Here is a 23467-nt window from a genome sequence, read left to right as displayed (position 1 = left end):
ATAAGTTGACCGATTAGATGAGGCCTAAGAAATCTACATGGTCGCATCTTTTCTTATGGGTGGGCTTGGATATTGCACTTGCTCCTTGGCGTGTACATTACCTCACTTGTACACACAAAACAAGCGTAATCAATGCTCAAGAGTTATGGTACACCTCAGGCGTAGAATCACCAACATAAGAAATTATTCTAATATCATGCGGTACATTAATGGCACACATATTACATATTAAACTGATAATAATACATAATTAATCTAAGAAAAATTCAGTCTCCTTTCTAAAATTACTCTAACATCCTAAGAAATAACTATTAAAAAGTATTTCTACTTTGACAATGACGCTCAATAATTGGATTCATGGAAAAAAGGAAGAAAATTGGACTTGATACCATCTTCTTCCCACTCTAAACTATCCCACCATTCTTTCTCACCACTTATCTTCCTCAGAGAATTGTGTGTGCTATGGAGAGAAAGAGGGAGCTTTTTCAACTTTGGGCAACCAATGACGTCGATTTCCTCCAAGGAAGGAAAATGCAGTGCATAGCTACAAATGCTCGTTAGTTCTGAAAGGTTCGAGAGTGATATACGTTTTAGTTGCGATAGCCCGATATCTCCAACTTCATCATCATTAATGGCCGTACCTATTAATTCTTCTAGCTCATAGCAATCATATATACCAATTTCTTCAAGACTTTCAAGTTTTAGTAAACCATAAATTTTCTTCAACTTGTCACACGACGCAATCCTTATGTTGTGAAGGTTTCCAAAGCATCGGCGGCCTACCCGAATGCAATTTAAGTGGGGGAGTTGCTGAAGGTCGAGCCATTCTAGGCTTGAAACAGGATAATCGTCATCCTTCTTCGCATGCCCACCAATTGTCACCTCCACCAACGCATTGCATCCGCGAAAAGTAAGTCCTTGAAGACTTTTCATTGCAGTAAAAATGGACGATAGTTGGTTGGAGATAGTCAGATCCTCACATCTGTTCAGAATTAGATACCGAGTCACCTTCCGCAGCTTGCTAGAGCAGAGCAACCTTTTAAGAGCATGCACAGTTGATAAGGTGAGATCAACATAGATTAGACGTTCCAAGCCTTCTAACTCACTCATATTTAATCCCTCACTCCCTTCTTCCCATTTTGAATAACTACAATATAGGCTCACTACTCTTAATTCAGAAAGCCTGGAGATTGCCCCTTGAGGAATTGTGTGCAAATGAGTTGTCAACTCCAAGTCCAAGTGCTTCAGCTTTACCAGATTTCCTATCTCTTCAGGCAATGTTGTGATCTCCGTGTTTATTAGATTGAGATATCGTAGCTCTGCCAAGTTACCGATCCCTGCAGGAAGCTCCTTCAAAGATGAATTACCTGACAGATCCAAGACCCTGAGAAGAGGCATGAACTGAAAAAAATCATTGTGAACTTTTCGAAAATTCTGATTCCATTGGAGCATCAAGGTTAAGAGGTTGGGGCATTGAGGTGTCTCTGTTACTTCTTTTATGTCATTTTTCATTAGAGATATCCTCTCGGCCTCCTTCCACCTCTCAACCACCGGTGCATGCATCAGTCCCACGCCAGCTCTCACCAAAAACCTGTTCTTCTTCTTCCCGCACTCTGAAGCTATCCATAATGCCAGATCACGAATCACGTCATGCAACTTTACCTCTGTTTTTTCATCAGAACCAGTCTCCAACAAGCATGCAGTCTTTAATCTTCCAATGATATCATGTCCCTTGTTATGGGCTTCATCAAGATCATCATCCCACCCATCTAAGAATCCTTCGCCTATCCAGTAATCTATAAGTTGTTCTTTGCTAATGGAGTCGTCCTCAGGAAACAGGGCACAGTACAGGAAACATGATTTAATCATGTCGCCACCGAGATTATCATAACTGAATTTCAAACGCAAAAGCATTTCATCATCCATGCCTGATATCTCTGATGGTGGCTTGCTCGTGCTAAGAACTGATATTGCATGCTCCCATTCCTGTGGTGTCTTCTTGCATGCCATGGCCCGCCCGATGGTTATTAGCGCAAGGGGCAGACCTTTGCACTCTTTGGCAACCTTCATAGCAAGGGACGGTATGTCCCGATGAGAAATCATGGCCTCTTCACCAACATTCTGTTTGAATAGATTCATTGCTTCTTGCTCTGGGAGGCATTCTACTCTGATCTTCTTATTGGCAGCCATCTGGCCACAGACGTCCTCAAATCGTGTAGTGAAGACAACCTTGCTCATGCTCTGGCTACTTGGATGGGGAATTCCGACCATTTCTAGATCCAACCGTTCCCATAAATCATCCAACAACAGCATGAATTTCTTCCCCCTCAAGACCTTGTAAATGTCTCGAGCCCGTGTCTCATTGTTGCTTTCATTCTCTACCCAATACAAGCCCAACCGCTGCCCGATATCCTTCTGAATCTTTTCCACATTTAACCCTTTAGACACCACCACCCAAATGATGAAAGCAAATTCATGAGTTCTTACAAGGAATTCGTTGTTTATCTTTTTTAGGAGAGTCGTCTTACCGACTCCCGCCATTCCATATATTCCAAAAATTCCTACTTCGTCTTCACTAATCAAACCTAGAGCTTTCGACAACATCAAGTCCATGCCCACAGCTGATGTGCTAGGCATCTCTTCTATGGCATCAGGAAGCGGCTTCTCTGCCACTACATGAAAGGAATCAGCTTTGCTGTTCAACTTGACCACTTCATCCAGCTTCACCGCCACCTTCTTGCAGAGCTGATAGCCTGACCAACTCGTCCTCGTCACTTTCTTAGATTCTTCTACCACAGCATTTACTTCTCTTTCGATGGATTCTACTTTTTCTAGCCACCAGTGGACATGGTCTGTGCGTTTGAGTTTCTTCCGTTCAGCAACTTCCACCCTTTTCTTCACGTCGTCCCTTACACATTTCAATTCGTTCATGCCGTTCTTCAGAGAGTCCAGATTTTTTTGGAGGTTGACGACATATCCTGTGCGTTGAGTGATGGGATCCAACAGGCGAGATATGATGGAATCCATGACTGTGGATGAGAAAATGAGAAATGTTAAAATGTATGGAAGGGTTGAGAGTAGAGAGTACGATAGAACTCCCACAGCTCTGTTTTTGCTTTTGAAGTTTATTATTTCCACAGCTTTTAGTCAGAAGTAAGATGATTATTTGAGAAAAGCACTGTAAATTGTATTGCTCTTAGTTGCATTGGTTCACATGGACAGTACAATCAGTCGATCCAAACTGTACATTAGTTCAAAAACAACAGTTCAGAGGATATCATTCAAAAATATCACTGATCGGATGATACATTTCATCCTTGCCTTATTTGGTATAGCCATTTTTTTCAAGCATTGACGGATGATTGTAATTTCTTAACAAAAGTGATTCCTAAAAATCATAAGAAATATATATATATATAATGGTTCACATAAAATAGAAGATCAACTTGTTGTTTAGATCTTTTTCGTGTAAAAAATCTTGACCGTCCATATCAAAATCCATTTGATCAAATAGCTAATATTTTTCAGATGAGTGTGATATTTTTGGGTGGTCCAAGAACTGTGCACTGGACTTATTGAACCATTTAGATCAATGGAAGAATGTGCATTGGACCTGCGGAACGGTTTAGATCAATGGAACAGATGGTCCAAATGTCCTAACGCAACTAGGGGAACTGTAACTTATATAGTGCTCGGACGGCACTGTAATACTTCTTTAATTTGTTTTGGGTCAAAACTGCTCTCGAAGCGTGGTAAGTGCTCGGGGAGCGGATTAGGTGAGACTCCGAATGCCTGACTCTGGGCCCACTTTGTGTATGTGACTACACCCACGCCTTGCATTGGTATTGAAAGCTCATTTTACGACATGATTCAAAAAAATAAGGAAGATTCAAATCTCATGTGGGCCATAATACAGGAAACAGGGTTAATTGACCATTAAAAACCTCTGGTTGACCGCAAAATTTTTGATCAAGAGGATGATATTTGTGTAAACTTTTTTGTGACTTCATCAATGGGTTGAATGGCAAATAAACATTCCGGTGGCCCCATGAAGATTTTAATGGTGGGGATTCAATCACTATTGTTTCCTATAGTACGGTATGGTGTCCATATAAGGTTTGGATCTGCTTCATTTTTGGGGATCATTCCCTAAAATGAGCTTTCAAAACGGTTGGATACTGTGGATTTAAGGCACATACATCACTATAAGCCCACAGGCAGAGGTCCCAGCCGCCTGGATATACCGGTGTCTAACTTAATCGGCTCCCAAGTGCTCCTAGTGGTGTTGGGACCTTAGACAGTCCAACACATTAATCTAGACCGTTCACTATATTCCGTGGACATTTCAAAGTCTAACATGTAAGGATCACACAAATCTAAAAACACATCCATTTGACTAAAGGAATTTAAAATCGACGATCAAGGTTGTTTACATAAAAATGGTTCCCGCCGGCCACAATTTGAGCCTTCTATTTGTTGGGGTCCGTCATGGAATGCTTGTTATTTAAAAGAATCACTTTTGTTAGGCAATTATAACCATCGGATCCATAGCTTTGAAAGTAGATGGCCAGAGAAACTAAGACCAAATAAAAAATGGATTGTATAATGTGACAAGAAAATTTATATATGTTAGTGCAGAAAATGTGTTATGGAGTGAACAGATGTTTTAGATTGATTGATTTGACTGTCCAAGTGAAAGAATACAACTAGGAGCACTATAACTAAAAAGTGCTCTGAGAAACACTCCAACATTTCCCAATAATGTAACGGTGGTATGACGTGATAGTGAGTTTAGCTTCTCATTTTAAGCTTTAGTTTTTATACCCTTGTGTGGTCTCTTCATCCAGATTTTTGTGACATCATCAACGAGTTGGATGGCAAATAAACATTTGGTGGCCCGTATAAAATTTTTAATGGCAGGGATTCAATCACTATTGTTTCCCATGGTATGGTCCGCATAAGATTTGGATCTACTTCATTTTTTGGGGATTGCACCCTAAAATAAGCTTTCAAAACGGTTGGACGGGGTGGATTCAAGGCACATGCATCACTATGAGCCCCACAGTCAGAGGTCTCATCCGCCACGGTGGATCTGGCATCTCACCAAATCCGCTCCTAAGTGCTCTTAGCGGCGTTGGGACCTTAGACAGCCCAACACATTTATCTAGACAGTTCATTATATTCCATAAAAATTTCAAGGGCTAAGATATGTAAGCATCACACCGAGTTAGTATTAATACTAAGGTTACACAGTAACGCTCGAGTGCTGAAAATTACACGGTGTTACATCATGTCGTTGTAATTAAATTGATTTTATGGTCCTGACCTCCTACTCATTGATATTTGGAAATTAGTCTTAATTCTTGAAAAACTCTTCCTTGATTCTACAAGGGAAATAACTTCACGTGCATGAGATCCACACAGTCCATCAGGTATAAAACCCCTTGTTGCCCTTGATCCCAAAAAATAAGGCGAATTCAACACTCAGTCGGCCATCCCATATGTAGAAACCTGTGTTCACAAGTTATGGCCCATCTCAGTTTTGGAATACCATGGGGTTTTCGGGAATGCTTTCATCCTGATGAATCAAAGTTAGATGAATGGACAGGATGAGAAATATACAACAATGTGGGCCCTTCACAAAACCAATGGTGAGCATTCTTTATCAACTGTTTCCCATAGCGTGGCCAGCATAAGATTTTGACCATCATGATTTCTGGGTACGAGCCTAAATAAGAGACTGTGAGACTTATGAATGGGTTGGATCTAATGAAAAGTTTGGTCCACATGGTTGTAGGCAGTGTTTGAGTTTTCAGAGTATCTACATGTTTTGCTGGCAGGAGATAAAATTATAATATCATTATCCCTTATAACTATAAATGTGTGGAGAACAAGGAGAAACGGGAGGAAGACAGTGGAATCTTTTAGTGAAACTTCAAAAGATGCCTATGCATATTTGCATGTGTAAGGGCAAGTATTCAGTTATTTAAAAAATATATATAGAATCATCTATTCATTAAGAATTTTGGATTTAAAGTAATAAGTTGTGACAAGTCTATTCAATTTTCAAGATGAATAGCGGCTCATATTGTTAAAATATGTCAGCACATGGGATAGAAATCCTCAAGTAGGCATAGGATTTCATCTGGTCGACTAGGCTGCGTCCTGAAACGATCACTGTAGCTGTGAGTCCGAGACTACTGTGGGAACCTAATGGTAGGGCCTACCTCAATATATGTATTGTATATCCATGACGTCCATCCTTTTTGCCATCCTATTTTAGCACATGGTGTAAAAACTGAAGCAGATACAAATTTCAGGTGGACTACATATGAAACAGTGGTCATTGAATGACCACCATTTAAAAACCTATTTTGGACCACAAAAGTTTTCACTCAAGATGATATTTGTTCTTTTTTCCTTTCATCTAGATCTACGTTACCTTATCAGTAGATTTGATGGTCAATAAATATTAAGATGGACCTTAGGAAGTTTTAAATGATGAGTATCTAATGACAATTGTTTCATGTGGCGTGGTCTGCCTAAAATTTGTATTTGCTTCGTTCCTGGAACCATGCCCCACAATAACCTGGCCAAAATGATGGACTGCGTGGATATACAATTCATACAGCAATGTCGGCCCTATAGTCAAGGTATCATGCACTTGGATGGTTCGCGGTCACATCCTAAGCCACTCTCCCCTCGACGGGATTGCCTCGAAAAGCCTTTAATTTGCAGTGAATTGTTGACCGAAAAATAGGTGGGGCCATGGTGATGTTCGTGAGAAATCTACTCCGTTCATCTGTTTTGCCAGATTATGTTAGTAGATAGGCCTAAAAATGAGATATATCCAAAACAAAAGTGGGCAACAACAGGAAATGACGAGAATTAAACCTCCACTATTGAAACAATTGTGGGGCCATAGGTTTGGATAAGGTTAATATTTTTGTATTTTCAGTTTATCCCCAATAGGGATGACCTTATGAACGGTATGGATTGTGTATAAACATCAGGTGGACCCAGGGAGGCTTCAAAGATAATCATTTCTCTGCTAACTATTTCCTATCGTGCGGCCCACTTGAGTTTTGGATCTCCATCATTTTTAGGCCCATACCCGAACATCATCTAGCAAATATAGATGGACGGGTAGAAGTCACACAAACATCACGGTGGGGCCAGCAGCTCTGTGGCAGGAAGTTCCCGAGAAAGCCTTTCGAAAGATAATCCATCGTTTACTAAAGATAAGTTGTGCACTAGCGAGGTGCGCGGGACCCTAGCAGTGGGCCCACTTAGATGCATTTCATTGTATATCCATGGCCATACATTCAATTTTTTTTTTTTTCAGATCATTTTAAAGCATTAGCCAAAAAATAATGCATATCCAAGTCTCAGGTTGACCACACCACAGGAAATAGTAATCATTGAATGGACACCAATAAAAGCCTCACACGGGCCACAAAATTTTAGATCAAGCTTATATTTATGCTTTTCCTTCATCCAAGTCTACTTGATCTTAGACGTTAAAGAAACATTACAGTGGGCACAAATAAGTTTTTAATGGTAAGTGTTCAATCACCTATGTTTCCTTTGGTATGGTCCACCTGAGATGTGGATCCGACTCATTTTTAAGTTCACGCGCTAAAATGACCTTACAAAATAGATGAACGGCGCGGATAAAACATAATATCATAGTGTGGCCCACAGAGCATTAAAGGTGGGGCATTACACAGTCGCAGGTCGCGCCAACCTCGTACGGTAAAAATCGAGAGTGAAAGCAATTCGGGGATAAAGTGTCCCGAACGCACGGTTTCAAAGCCCTATACTCCTGCCCAAATATCGACCAAAAATCCATTAAAAAAAAAAAAAAAATCGCTAAAGATTAGTGGAAATTCCTATTGCGTTTGAAATATATTATCCAATGAAAGGGATAAAAAAGAAGAAGAAGAAGAAGAAGAAGAAGAGGAAATTGGAGGTTTTTTGTATCTACGGAATTCAGGCCGACAACTTTCGACGGATTCGCGATTAGCCCACCAAATACTGTTTGCGATCAACCAATCCTCTTCAAGGTACCGGAAATCTCTCTCTCTCTCTCATCTTGAAAAAAAATCGAAATGAAAGCTTCTTTTTTTTTTTTTTTCCTTTCTTTTTTCCCTTTGTTTTTTAGGAATCGCCTTACACCGAAATTATCGGCGGTATTATCGATTTCTAGCCGATAACATAAACACTGGTTGTAGGTATGCTCCCCACATAGTCCTAGAGAGAGAGAGAGAGAGAGAGAGAGAGAGAGAGAGAGAGATGCTGACCTGCTTAAAGCTCGCCCCGGCAAAAATCTGACGGTTTGGTTGGAGGCGATAACTGGAAGATTTTGTAAGCTGAAAGAAAGAGGAGAAGAGGTTGGAGCTGAGAAGAAGAGGGTGAGTGGCTGAGAAGAAGAGAAAAAGGTTGGCGTTGAGAAAATCGTTCCAAAGTGACCATTCAGTATGTGGAAAAATGAACCAATCTAATGGTTAGGAAAAATTCCTAGTTTATGACGGAGATTAAGCCACGTAGGCAAAGGTACGTTCATTCGAAAAAGTTGGATAAAGATCAAGAGAATGCGACTGGGATGCGACTGCCAATACATTTCTCATCATGACTACCGACGATGGAGTAATGACTCGGAAACGGATTGGCTGCTCCCCCGCCACCAGCCAATGGCTGATGGTCGGTGCTCTGTGGGCCCCACCATGATATACGTATTTCATCCATGCTGTTCATCTATTTTTGTAGATCATTTTATGGTATGAGAGCAAAAATGAGTAATATCCCAATCTCAAGTTGTTCACATTACAGGAAAGAGTGTTGAATGAGCATGTACCATTAAAAACTTTTTGGGGGCATAAAAGTTTTGGATCAAGATGCTAAAAGGACATGTAAAAACGGATTAAAGGAATGGATGGAACACATATATCATGGTGTGGCCCACATATCACATACCATCAGCCACCAGGCTCGTGGAAGGGGGAGTAGCCAATCCGTTTCCGATTGACTCCACTTACACCTGCCCTTAGAATGGCATGACATGTGTGAGATCCAATCCATCCATCAGAGAAATAAAAACTACTATACTGTTTTTTCAGACCAAGAATCAGATTCATCCAGTGGTTTTGGTGGATACAATTAGCAAAACAAACATATGACTCTGGATTTGGCCGGAAGATTTCTAAGCCATCAATTAGAGCAGCTTAATTTATAAACACACGTGTACAAGCTCCTACCAACCACATGGATGTCCTGGATTTTTATTGTACACACCAGGGCACTTGGTAATTCTCTGCATTTACTAATTGAGTCCGAATCGGACACGGATTAGCTGCTTACAGGTTGAGTAGCTCAAGTGATGTCACCAAGTTCCATGGCCCCACCCTGATGTATGCTCTGTATCCATGCCGTCCATCCATTTGGAGAGATCATTTTAGGATAATATCCAAAGAATTAGTTAAATCCAAAGCACTGGTGGACCTAACACAGAAAATAGTGAGGACATTAATGCACGTCATTAAAAACTTGTAAAGGCCACAAAAGTTTTGGATTAAGCTGATATTGGTGTTTTTCCATGTCTTTTTTTAACTTTTGAGTAGGTTGAATTTCAAATAAAAGTCATGGTTGGCCTTAGGATAGTTTCAACTGTGGGAATCACTCCCCCAGTACTGTTTTTTGTGGTGGGTCTAGTACTTTTATCTGTCTCATTCATTCTTTAGCATATGCCATAAAATGATATCTCAAAATATATAACACATACATCATGGTGGGGCCCACAGAACTTGGTTATAGCAACTCTCTCTGCTCAACTGTCATTAGCTAATCTGCATCTCTGTTTATAGGAAACATGAATTTCTTATTTCCTTCATTGGGTCATGCTATTAACCATGATATGTTTAATTGTTTTGACCACACCTTCCATACATTCGAAGATATCAATTTAGGGCATGTTCCAAAGAATTAGTCCGATCCAAAGCTCAAGTGGACCCACCGTAGAAAATAGTGGAGATTGAACAGCATATCTAAAGCTCAAGTGAACCCACCATAGAAAACAGTGGAGATTGAACACCTACCATTAAAAACTTCTAAATGCCACGGAAGTTTTGATCAAGCTGATATTTGTGTTTTCCCTTCTTTCATGTCTGTGTTAACTCATGGACATGTTACATCTCAAATAAAACATTACAGTAGACTCTAGGAAGGTTTCAATGATGAGAGTCACTCTCAACACTGTTTTATGGTGGTTCCACTTGGATATATGTCATTCTTTGTCTCATGCTCTAAAATGATCTATCCAAATGGATGGATGGTGTGGATACAATACATACGTCTTGGTGGGGCCCACATAACTCGGTGACATCACTTCAATAGAAGTCTTGCTACTTAACCAGCTAATCCGTGTCTTGCAATATGCATTTAATGCAATAATATCTGATGATGATAGGGATCAATGAAAACGCAGGAAATAGAAAATTTGTATTTCCTAAAAACAAAGGATATGAATTCATAATAATTAACAGCCTCTAGCCCATGGTTGTCAATGGGCCGGCCTCGGGCTTAAAAATAGGCTGGCAACATCCCTACCTGTAACACTACAAAATGCGGGCTCCGATCCGTTTGAAAGCTTCGCATTCATTTTACTAACCCTTGACCGAATGGTCTTTCGCAGGAAATTCCGCTCAAGGTTTTCCTGCAAAAGCCTTTCACAGGGAGTTCCTACGTGAGGATTCTGTGTGGGGCCACTGCAACGTTGGTGAGAAAGCTACTCCGGCCATCTGTTTTTTGAGCTCATTTTAGTTCATGCCTCAAAAAATGAGGAGGACCTGGAGTGTAAATGGGCAACAGTGGAAATTTAGTGACCATCATTGGAACATTTATATGGCCACAAAAGTTTTGTATCAGTTTAAGTTCAGTTTAAGTTCTTAGTGTTTTCACTTCATCTCAGTGAAAATGACCTTATAAACACTTTGTATGAAATCTAAACATCAAGGTGGAGCATAGGAAGGTTTCAACGGCAAGCATTTCTTTCACCACTGTTTTATCTCATATGTCCCACTTAAGTTTTGGATCCTCCTCATTTTTGGTCACGTCCTAAAATGAGCTCGAAAAACGGATGAGCAGATTAGATTTCTCCCAAACATTACAGTGGGCCCCACCCAGAATACTTGCCCAGCAGCTTCATGCAAAAGGCTTTCGCTGGAAATCCGAGTCCCATTTTAGGTAGGGTTGTACACGAGCCAATCTAGCTCGAAAAGCTCGCTCAGCTCAACTCAATCTAGCTTGACTTGACTTAGCTTGAGCTAACCCTTAAATATTTTAATTAGACCCGTGGCCAGCATAGGTCATTGTTGCACCCTACTTGCTGCTAGGAGTGCAGTTTGGTTGGGCCTACCACGCACCCAACTGGCTCAACCCGAAATTTTGATTGGGTTGGGCTGGAAATCCCAACCCAACCCCAGGTTAGTTTGTGCTTAGGTTGAGGCCTCGGACAACCTGACCCTACGTTACATACATGGGAAATGGTACCATAGCGTCGAGGTCGAGTTTCGTGGCCCACTGTGGTGTGTGTCGAACATCAACACTGTGCATTTGATGGGTCTCTTTTAAGTTATGGGATATTCCAAAAATCAGCCGTATACGGAACTCAAGTGGGCCATACCATTTAAGACCATATGAAGACATGCCTAAAACATATCAAAGCACTTGATGGGGCCCATTTCATTTTGGGATGCGGCTGAAACTTGGAATGATCCCTCATCCAAGTGGGACACCCACAATGGATGGTCTGGATTTGTGAACCACATCTCAGTACGCACAATAAATGATTATGAATATTTTAATGGGAGAGAAACCCCTCTCAACTGTTGTATGTGGTGTGGCCCACTTAAGTCATGGATTCAATTGATTTTTAATCTTGTAGCTCAACATGGAATGATGCATCTGACTAATGGGGTACATGATCTACACGCATCACAGTGGTGCTCACACAGCTGAACCTCATGAGAAGTTTCCATGAGGTTGACCTCATAGTACCATTTCCCTACACATATATAGTATAAATTATATATTTAATGTATATATATTATAAACTACTAAATTATTGCAATTAAAAGTTTACTATTCATGTAATGTGGGCCGGACTCAACCTGAAATGGGTTAGAGTTGAGGATATGGTACATTAGATTGGGCTCAGGTTGGGTCAGGTCACAGGTTAACCCACTTGAGATTTGGTTTGGCCCGTGTTGACCCTCAACCCAACTCAACCTGCCCAAGTTGCACCCAACCATCTGCTTATGCAACCATCATAGAGCAACAACGAGTCAACTATCTAATCTGTGATTTTCCCACTATTTGAAAGATACACCCACTGTATAAACTTCGGTGTTAGATTTGGCTCCATCAAACAATGAGTCAAGAATCGAATGAGTTAACTCAGCCAAGTCTCGTTATATTTCAATAATGAAAAAAGAAAAAGATAAAAGTTTAAATAAATCTCGGAAAATAAAAAGAAAATAAAACCTTTGAGAGAAATTTGTGCACCGACGTTCCTGTTTGTGCTTAGTGGACCATCGGTATAGGAAATACAGATGTGCTAAATTAATAACCTTACAATTCCTGCACTGGGATGCTAGATGGGTCCACAGTGATGTTTGTGAGAAATCCACTCCCTCCATCCATTTTTCCAAATCACCTTAGGATAAGAGATGAAAAAATTAGGTAGATCCAAAACTCAAGGTGGCCATATGAGAGGAAACAGCATTTAGTGACTACCATTAAAACATTTGTATGGCCACAAAATTTTTGTATCAAACTAAGTTTTTTATGTTTTCACTTGAGCATTGGATTTGCCTCATTTTTGGGCCTTAAAATGATCTAAGAAAAGAGATGGCCGGCATGGATAAACAGATATATCATGGTGGGCTCCCACACAAATCTGCCCATTTGTGGCTAGAGATGAGCGACGACCCTAGGAGGCAACCTCCTTCCCATCTAGTTGCACCTACATTTTACTAGTTTAATTAAATGGCCATAAAAATTAGGCTATTTAACAGTTATTTTCAAAATTTTATATGTATAAACTCTAAGGTGATAATGTTCAATTAAAGAATAACATAGTTCTTTTGCACTTCTAGTTTGTCTGGAGAAACAAAACTTACGTACATTTAACAAAGTAAAAATATTTTACTCTCCTGCAGATGATAGATGATTCCAAGCACTGAAAATTTGTACATATGACATAAAAGTAATTCCAATTGAAGTAGAAAATTTTATTTTTCCTAGTTTAATGTATCATAAACGAAGAATTGCACTTAATTAACTTCATGACTAATGGATTTATGAGGAGTTATCAGACGGTTGAAATTAAAAAAGCCTTATTTGATCATCAAATGGATGTCAATCAGATTTTTCAATCAATCCGATTTTCCAATTGTAGTTTAGTTACAATCAGTTTCACAGTTTATGCAGTTTAATTTGAGTTAATTTATTCAAACGAGTAACCTTTTAACAACTGCAACATCATGGAATCTTATTGAAATTTAAGATAAAACACTTCCCGGAATCTCTATATTTCAGTTTGAACAAGCGTGGCAGCTGGTTATGTAATCCAAGTCCTATATTGTGGATCACAATTTGAATGGTCCAAACACCAAATATATCATTACACTTTAAACTTAAGGCATGAGCATTACAAAAATAAATAAAAATAGAAATAAAAATAAAACGAAAAGTAAAAATCCTCCAAAGCCTATACTTTTTTCTTCTTTTTTTTTCAGTTTTTTTTTTTTTTTAAAAAGGAAAATGTCCATTGATATATTGATTTTTGTACAGCTAGATAGACAATTCAGGCTACCCCTGGATGAAAAAAAAAAACCGGAGGACACCTATCATGAGGGACCGCCAAAGACGAGACACCAATATATTTAAAACCTCCCTAGGTTCTCATAGGAAAGGTCCTAATGGCACCCAGACCTGCTTTATTTAAGAAGATCAGACCCCGAACTTGCATAGGAAGGTCATTCAGCTGTTTGATAAAGGAGGACTGGCCGTCGCTCCCCTTTCGGGCCATCCTATCGGCCGGACCATTGCCTTCTCTATGAATAAGCCTAAAAGAGAAGGACCCTTTTTGTTTCAACCTTTCAATCCTGGACACCTACGGTCTCCACTTCCAAGAAGTGGGCGACATCCCAGAAAAGAGACCAAAGACAACCTTTGAGTCAAATTCTACCTCAATCTTAACCCGACCAATTTCCAGGCACAAGATAAGCCCATCATAAACTGCTCGGAGTTCAGCTCTCTTGTTAGAGCCCATCCTATACCCAGTCGAGAAAGCAAAAAGAAAATTACCTTGGTCCCCTCTGCAAATACCGCCTCCTCCTGACATGTCTGGGTTGCCTTTAGCCGCGCCATCAATATTCAACTTCACCCAACCCCATTTGACAATGTCGGCCCGAATTCTCCGCAGCCTGTACTTGGACAAAAGAAAAATTCACATAAAAATGCATACAAACCCAACACCAACATGAGGCAAGAGTTATGAGCTTTTCTGGGCCCACATGCATGTACGGGTCACCATTATGTTTCTTTGAAAAAGGGAAGAAAATGGGACTTGATGATCCCAAATAAAGTCTCTTAAAACTCCTCATTTCTGCAAAATGGGAGTTTGTCATGCCCTCACACTTTATCAGCGCCATAGATATCAGCCATAGATAAGGTGATTCCAAGATGGATTAAACATTCCAAGCCTTCCAAATCACTCATATTTAATCCCTCACTCCCTTCTTCCCACTTTGAATACGATAATATAGGTTCATTACTCTTAACTCAGAAAGCCTGGATATTGCTCCTTGAGGAATTGTGTGCAAGCTAGTTGTATACTCCAAGTCCAAGTGCTTCAGCTTTCACCAGATTTCCTCTCTCTTCGGGCAATGATCGGATCCCTATACATGATATGTTGAGATATCGTAGCTCTGCCAAGTTACTGATCCCTGCAAGAAGCTCCTTTAAAAATGAATTACCTGACAGATCCAAGACCCTGAGAAGAGGCATGGACTGAAAAAAATCAGTATGGAACTTTTTAAATTACACATTCCTTTGTAACAGCAAGGTTAAGAGGTTGGGACATTGAGGTGTCTCTGTCAATTCTTCTATGTAATTAACCATTAGAGATATCATCTCGGCCTCCTTCCTGTTAAGAAATTTATACAAAAATAATGTTTTTTTTATAAAATATGAAATACTGAAAAATAATATGGAATTATGATAGGCTGAAGCACGTATGAGCATGCTGTCTTTAAAGCATTATTTGCCCATTCTTAAGTAGATTGAGTATGCTGAAAAGGTTATAGGCAAATCGCTTCTAGGATACGACAAGCCTGGTGTGGATCTGCATTCAGCAAAAACGAGGACCCACCAATGGAACTCTTGTACACAATGTTTGGCAGAAAATAAAAGGAAAAATCTCCCCCCGGCAAAAAAAAAAAAAAAACAAAAAAGAAATATGAGTTAGACCACTGCACTGGTCTGTTCTTCAGCTAATGGTTCAAATGAACCTCCTTGCCTTGCTGAAATTTCTGATTATAGGAGAGGACTTGGTTTGTATGAATCTGTTGGAGTGTGTTTGTAATTGATTGTAAACCCAACAGGCCCTGTTTATATAGGATATACTGGCTGGCGGTTTTATTCTAGGGAATTTAATCCATATGACCATTTTCTAGCTGTTGTGAGAAACTAGCCATTATTGACAATTTCTGACTGTTGTGCATATGGTGTAATGGCTAATGCATGCAATTATTTCTAGCCTCTATATAAGCCAAGGGACCTCATTCAATCCTGTAGACTTCCAGCCATCCACCATAGCTCTTTGTTGCACCGCGACTCGTACTTGTCTCGCTCCAGTTCGTGTAAGGTCATGAAGGAGGTGTGCCACTAGCAAGTGGATTTATCTTTTAAGAAGGAAATGATGGAAGAACGGGAGAGGGAGTGTATACGGAAATCCTCTTGGACTAGGGTCCCTCCCAGTAAATCTCGCATATCAAAATCTAGAATTTCCCTCTTTGTTGCAAATCTGACCTTCGACACATCCCTGGAAGATTTGTATAAGATATTCGGTCGGTATGGTAAGATTGCTAATGTATTCATCCTGTGGAATCGGAATCTCAATTGCTCTCGTGGTTTCGCCTTCGTCCGTTTCTGCTATGAACAGGACGTGTTTAACACCATTGAATGTTTGAATGATAAGCGAATCGATGGGCGGGTGGTTCATATTGCGTGGGCAAAACGGTAGTCCGAGATGATGAATGCCGGGCAGTCACCTCCCCTCCCCCATAATCAGGGGCCTGATATCGCTCAGGCCCCCAAATTTGTGGAGGTGGCTGCTGAATCGCGGCCAAATATAGCTTCTTTGGTGGATGGATGTGTTGGGGATACGTCCACTGCAAATTCAAAGGCAGTGGAGAATCATTTGAAACTATTGTCCCTTGCTATGGTGAGGACGACAGTCGATGAAGAAGTTCAGATTGATAGGCTTACAGAGACATTGATGGTCTCCAGTCTCAGCTCAGCAACCGTGGAGGTTGTGAGGATCTCCGCCCTAAAATTCCTCATCACCTTCAAAGCTAAAGAAGATCTGGAGGCGTTTAAGAGTAATGCAGAACTTCATTCGAAGATGGGGCTGAAATCTGTGGAAATGTGGTCTCCAGATGACGTTTTGGGAAGGGATGGAGTATGGATTAGATTATTTGGGATCCCCGCTTAGGCCTAGATCGAGGCGGTCATTCTTAATCTGGCTAGCTATTTTGGGAAAATCATTCAAATCGACTCTAGCTCTATATTCAGGTATGTTCAGGCATTTGCTCGTGTCAAGATCATCCCCAGACCGGGCGTCAGCTTCTGCAAGGTTTTGAAGTTGGTGGCTTTGGGGAAGACTTACCCCATTTTAACGGAAGTGGAGCCTCTCTTCAAGTATATATGGGTGCTCTCTAGCCATTAAGCGTTCGGCCAGGGAAAGCACTAAGAACTGGGTCATCCGTCAGTTCCAAGAACCTGCAGGTATTCCGCTAGCTGTTTGTGGAAATGCTCCAGCCAGGGTAGCAGCAGTTTAGATTGCCAACATGGGTAATCAGGTAGATGTTTGTGAAAATGCCAATGTGGAGGGTAGGTGCAGTGGAGGGTCCATTGGCCAAACAAAGAATTATGGGAAGGAAAAGGTGATGGTGGAGGGCTTTAAAGATCAACACATCACGGTAGTAGGTGGTGTCCGGGTTCCATGCGAGGGCTTGCTCATGCTGGGCCCGCCTGACCCAACCTCTCAGCCAACTCGCACTTATGATGGGTATGTTTCTGTTAATACGAATAAGCAAGCTGGGTGTCATTCGGATTTTTGTGAAAGTGGTGGGCAACAGTTGAGATCTAGATTAAATTCTCATCAGACAAAGCACCAGGGGGAAGCACACCTGTTAACCTTGGAGGCAGGTTCCCAGGGTGAAGAGGAACTGGTTAGTAGATTGCCACCATATACCCAGCCACAGTTACCTGCAATCTCTTCGGCGGGTCTTCTAATCTCTACAGGGCATGTAGAAATTGAGAAAAGCGATAGGGTGCCGTTAACAGAGATTCGGCTAAATTCACGAGAAGGAATTCTCATTCCCTCGCCCATGTCTGATCATGTGAGCAACATAGCTAGATGCACTGACAAGGAAAACATCTCAGTAGCTGAAGATATATTTGGGGTGAACAGAGCTAAGACACGATGCCTAATGGAGCTAGAGGCGGCCCCAGAAACTGCAGGTAGGACGCGAGATAAGATGACAGCTGAATTGGAGATTGATCTATCTCCCTATTTTATGGCAGATAATGTAACCTCCAAACAGACATTAGGTAATTTGGATATGGTGTTTGGTAGCCCGGTGGCGCCTCAGTGTTTGGTTCAGGATCAAGATCAGCACAAGGATCAAAGTGGTGTTTCTGACGAATTCTGGAACCTGCTTCTGAATTGTAATCAGTCTCAAAAGGACCCACAGTGGTCTGATAAGGAAGGATCAATAAGGAAGTTCAGAAGGCACAGAATTCTCTATGAGAAAGGAAATTGGACGTCAAGGCTTTGGCGATTAAAGAGGAGGGCCGTGAATACCAGTTGTGTGACGAATGGATAAGATCCTTATATGGAATGTCCGAGGTATTGGCAACCAACGGACACTTCGAACTGCAAAGAGGCTTATCAGGAAAAATGATCCTTGTATAGTGGCTCTTCTTGAGCCCATGCTGGGTGATGAGAAGCGGATTAGAATGGGTCTGGCTTTGGGTTTTCACTCCTCCTTCTCGAATGGTTCGGAGGGTGGAAAGATTTGGGTTTTCTTTAAGTCGGTTGTTTCTTGCTCGGTTCTGTTCAAGTCTGACCAATTTCTTTCCATTTTGGCAGATATGCAGAATTGTTCTTCCCCCCTGCATATTACTTTCGTCTACGCCAGGTGTGCCAGGATATTAAGGAGAGCGCTCTGGTTGGACTTGGCTGCTCTCTCCTCTTCGATGCAAGGTCCATGGGCCGTTTGCCGCGACTTCAACGCAATTGTTAATGATTCTGAAAGGAGAAGTAGGAGGGTTGCGGACAGGGCATCCTCTACTGAATTTGCAGATGCCATCCATGCTGCGGGTCTCCAAGATGTGGGGTTTTCTGGTAGTAGGTTTACTTAGAGCAACAATCAGGTAGGTTCCTCCCGTGTTTGGGCTAGGCACGACCACGCTCTTATCAATGTTCATTGGTCTACGGTTTTCCCGCAGTTTCTGGTCTCCCATTTGCCCCGTAATCAATCTGACCACGCGCCCCCTCTTCTCAGTTTTCCTTTGCGGCAGAATGGGGGACCAAAACCTTTCCGTTTTCAATGGATGTAGACGCAGCATGAGTCCTTTTTGCAGGTGGTTAAATCAGCCTGGGAGAAGGTGGAGTCTGCTCATCCTGTGTTTAACGTGCTGGCGAAGCTTAAGCAGGTGAAACTTGACCTTAAACATTGGAACAAGGAGGTGTTTGGTAACATCTTTGAGCAGATAAAGACGGCGGAAAGGGACATGCGTGATCTGGAGAACAAGTTGCTTCAAGTCTCAGGTTCAGTGGAGCAGTCCAGCAGAATTCAGCAGCAACTTAGTTCAACTTCCGACAGGTTAGCTACTTTGGAACTGATGGAGGAGATTTTTTGGAAGTAGAAATCGTGGGTGGATTGGCTGATGGAGGGTGATAAAAACACGAAGTTTTTCCCTTGAACACCTGCTTCGCCCAGGATGTATGAATACCACACTCTTTGGACAATCATGTTGCATGTTTGAGATCCACTAATGATGTCTGGGTTTTTATCTACATCATTCACTCATTTTGATAGATTATTTCAAAGCATGATAAAAATAAAAAGATCTAATGCTTAAGGCTCAAATCCACTGCACTTAAAGCATTAGCAGTAAAACCATTTTAGAACTCAATAAAATGTTTATTTGCCATCCAACACATTCATCAGGTCACATAAACTTGAACGAAAGGAAAACATAAGTATCCCTGTTGCAGCTCTCAGAAAATTTTAATGGTGGGCATTTAATCCTCACCATGTGGTCCACTTGAGCTTTTAATTTCCTATTTTTTGGCAACTACCCTAAATTGATCCGGCAGAATGCATGGACCACACCGTGGATAAAACCAATACATCATGGTGGGTCCACAGCACCCTTCCTTGACCGAGTCTGTCTAGGGAGGGGCAGTACACCATCCGCTTCTCATCCCGTGAGCCACACCTGAACGATGATCATGGTGGCTACACACGAAAACCTTTGGTTGGCATCTCATTTTGATTACCCCATGTGGTATGCCTGCCTAAAATGTGGATTTAGCTGATTTTTGGGCCCACGGGCTAGTTACACACAGGTGTACCAGCTTCCATCATGGATGGCCTACTTTTCTTTTTTTTTGTTAGTCACACGTCGGATGATCCTATTATCCTTTACATTTCTTTACCTACTGATGTTGAAATTTGACCATAGACAAAGATTTTTGTTACCACCGTTTCTTGGAACATCTCTCCTGTAGGATGGCTAAGTTCATGTAGTGGATGTCTTTTAGGGGCTGTTTGGATACCACCAAATGAGTTACCTTTTCTACTCACAGCAACAGAGAAGTATCTTATTTAAGAAGTTTAGGGCCCGATAGGATATCACCTTTTTGTTTTGTTTTTTTTTTTTTTTTAAAGCTTTTAAACTTTTCATAAGTTGCCGAAGAGAGGCATGGGAGAGATGAAAAGTTGATAATGATGTTGCTTGTCAAATATATTTATTTTCTTAATAAGTATAAATTAAGATAAGTTACTTGTTGACTAAGCAACTTAATATCCAAATAGGCCCTTAATGGATGGGCTTGATTAATATCCAAAAATTAAGATGATTCTCTGAACTAAAGCACTAACCATCAAGCTAATGAATTTACTTTCAAGAATTAAGGGTGCATTTGGTTGCACCACAAATCATGAAATATCAAATGTAACTTTCAAGAAAAAACAGAATTAACTATTATACTGTATTCAATTCAAATTACACGTACATTTCTCATCCTTGATACAAATCCAAGGGGAAGGATTGCCGCAAGTTCGGATTGGTAAACAGTGTTATGATTTGTTTGCCTTCCCATCTCTTTTATTTATAATATTTGAAAAAATACTAAGACAAAAAAAAATCGTTTATGGTCCACCTAATAAGATACACCCATTCACTTTAACTGCTTCTTCACCGCGGTGGCCCACTGCTTATCAGTATTACTGGAGTATTCGCGGCATGCACCTCAAATTCGAAGTGCTCAAACAGCAGGACCCACTGTAGAAATGGATTTTTCCCCTACGTTTACTCTGGAACAAATGGTTGAAATTGGTTGATTTGCCGACATCTAGCTATGGACAAAAATTAGCCAATGGTCCAAATTCAGCAAGCAAATTTAGATTGATCAATCAAAGGTCAGGATTGTTTAATCTAATATGATTTCGAGTACTTTTTTTTAAAAGCTTGTTAGTACACCCACTGTCAGATCACACTTCAGTGTTAGCCACCCCCACTAGGGAATCGATGCCAAGACCTCGGTGTTGAAACGAGGTATCCTGCACTCAGCCTACCACTTGAGCTATGTATCTAGGTGTTATGATTTCGAGTATATGATCGATCTAAAAGTTCCTCCCACCATTTGATTATTTAATAAGGAGAAGTCCAAAGCTGTGCAGTTTTGACCTTTGAAACACTCTCCAACACTTCAAATGGAGCAATATCGCCCATCACAATCACCTTCTTGGTCTCCAAATCTACTTGGAAAGAGGTCACTCCTGCAGAGAAAGAGGAGACATACGAGGAATAAGGGGAAATATTGCATATTTGAGTTGTGTGTGGCCCACCAGTGATGTAAATGTGGAATTCAAACCATCCATCTGGTGACCCTTCTCAATTTCGCCGCACATATCAAGAATCATCCCAATCCAAAACACAGGTGGAAGACACCACAAGGAGCAATGTACAATCCCACTTGAGATTTGGAATGGCCTGAATTTCCATTGGATCAGGATGGATTTTGTGATCTAGGCCTAACATTGGGGAAGCGTCTAACGAACGGTTTGGATGGCCCTCATACATCACCGCACTTCCCACACAGCTGCAATTAATGGTAGTTTCTGTACATTCGAACATAAGTTATCATTGGCCATGGAACAAACTTATCTCAGGTGGAATTTTCTATGCATGTGTCAGCCAGATTACATTTGGTTGATTCGAAAACGTTGGCATTTGTCAAGCTGATTGAGTGTGAGCAGATGGTGGGCCCCATGCCTACAACCATTCGATTAAGATCATAAGGTCGGGATTTCATATCACACCGGAATTTTTGGTGGACCGCTACTTAATGAAGAGAGTATTATAAAATGCTTGGCCGAGAGTTTGTACTCTTAACTTTGGGTTTTCATTTTGTACCAATGGACCCATGGTTCAGTATCCAAATTGTAGATATGATTCCCCACTTTCCAGATGGCCCATGAATCAAAACTCTCCTGAATTTTAAGATCCTAACAGTCAAATTGTTCATCCACCTATAGATGGATGCGGAATATTGGTCCATCTAGTAGAAATTTGGTTCATTGGCCATCCAATGGGGGCCCTACAGTATCGACTGCATGGATCACTGAACCAAGGAGTAATTCAAAGTTTAAAAAATAGAAATGAAAATAAAATAATTAAACATACAAGAGAAAAAAAAAAAAAAAAAAAAAGAACAAAGAAGAAAGAAATACCTTGGGTTTTAAATGAAAAGCCAATGTCTGGTTCCCATCAGCTACATCTCTAGTTCTCATCATCTGACCTCCGTCACTTCCAATGAGTGCCCTCCTCTCCATATCATCTTGGTTGTCCAGTGAATTCATGCAAAAACTTGAGTTTGAACAAGTACGGAGGCATAAGCAATCCAACACCCTCCCAAAACCCAACTTCCCCATGTGACCCACTTTCTATAAAAAAAACAAAACAAACTAAAAACAGTATCAAATCCTCACACAAGATATAAGAAGGTCATAGAAAAAAATAAATAAATAAATAAATCAACAAACCCAAAACCCACAATTAACACCTCCCCATACGGCCAACTACTCAAAAGAGAGAAAAAGAGGAGGAAGTTATAGTTGAAAGAAAGAAGATATCAATCGGGAAAGACCCATTTGGGTTGGCGTTCATATACTCTACAAGAAAGCATCAAGACCCAGTTTCCCATGTGATCATCTCTCAAAGTAAGAAACATTGGCATTCACCAAAGAGTCCAACTAGATTACTAGGAAACTTCATGTGTAACACAAGTGGGAATCTCACCCATGTGACCAACTTATATTAGGAAACCTTAACAAAATATCAAAACCAACCACTTTCCATTTGGAGTGCTAGCTGGATATGCTATGAGCTCATTAACTAACATGTGAAGAAGGAATATTAAGAGAAGAAAACAAAAGGAGATCTATGACATAATGGGGGAACCTGAAGCTTGTGGGTATATATAGGTGGATATGGATGAGCATATTGAATCATGGTCATGATGATATATGAACTCTTGTACTGTTGAAAATTAAAAATTACACAAGTACCCTCGAGTTTTTACAGGTTGTAACTTTAAAGGAACACTTCTCTCAACATCCCAAAGTTCTATGCATGAGAACTGAACAGCTCCTTGCCTGGGATATGAAAAGGTAAAGCCCAAAGGACTAGAATATGATAGAGCATCTCTCCACAGGATGTGTCAGGTTGATGTATCAATCTAGTCCATCCATACTGGCACTGTTGAAATGGTAAACTTGTTTGAACAAGTCAGTCCTAATAATAAGCAAGTGGTTGCCGACTGAGTTTGAATTTGTACTGTTGTTGAAAGAGTCTTTTAGTTACGGTTTAGTTGAGAAAAACGAGC

At 40.7% G+C, this 23467-nt stretch overlaps 2 protein-coding genes across 2 annotated transcripts; both read right to left on the bottom strand.

Moving 5' to 3' along the window:
- Positions 1-251: 251 nt before the first annotated feature.
- On the bottom strand, positions 252-8453 carry LOC131223404 (disease resistance protein RPS2-like). Its single transcript, XM_058218810.1, has 2 exons — positions 8304-8453; positions 252-3029 (listed from the first exon to the last, which is right to left on the bottom strand). Exon 2 carries the CDS (start codon positions 3025-3027, stop codon positions 343-345), a length of 2685 nt encoding a protein of 894 aa, XP_058074793.1. The 5' UTR covers positions 3028-3029; positions 8304-8453; the 3' UTR covers positions 252-342.
- A 12778-nt stretch (positions 8454-21231) lies between these two features.
- Positions 21232-22610, bottom strand: LOC131224192 (uncharacterized). Its single transcript, XM_058219732.1, has 3 exons — positions 22278-22610; positions 21667-21682; positions 21232-21359 (listed from the first exon to the last, which is right to left on the bottom strand). Exons 1-3 carry the CDS (start codon positions 22512-22514, stop codon positions 21232-21234), a joined length of 381 nt encoding a protein of 126 aa, XP_058075715.1. The 5' UTR covers positions 22515-22610.
- Positions 22611-23467: the final 857 nt, after the last annotated feature.

This window comes from Magnolia sinica, chromosome 13 (genome assembly GCF_029962835.1).
Source record: "Magnolia sinica isolate HGM2019 chromosome 13, MsV1, whole genome shotgun sequence".
In the NCBI taxonomy this organism is placed as follows: Eukaryota; Viridiplantae; Streptophyta; class Magnoliopsida; order Magnoliales; family Magnoliaceae; genus Magnolia; species Magnolia sinica.
Note: the sequence above shows the minus strand (reverse complement) of the source record. Positions and strands in the feature narration are given on the sequence as shown.

What these genes read in the sequence shown, in the direction of transcription:
- LOC131223404 (XM_058218810.1), bottom strand. Translation starts at nt 3,027, where the DNA reads ATGGATTCCATCATATCTCGCCTGTTGGATCCCATCACTCAACGCACA.
- LOC131224192 (XM_058219732.1), bottom strand. Translation starts at nt 22,514, where the DNA reads ATGGGGAAGTTGGGTTTTGGGAGGGTGTTGGATTGCTTATGCCTCCGT.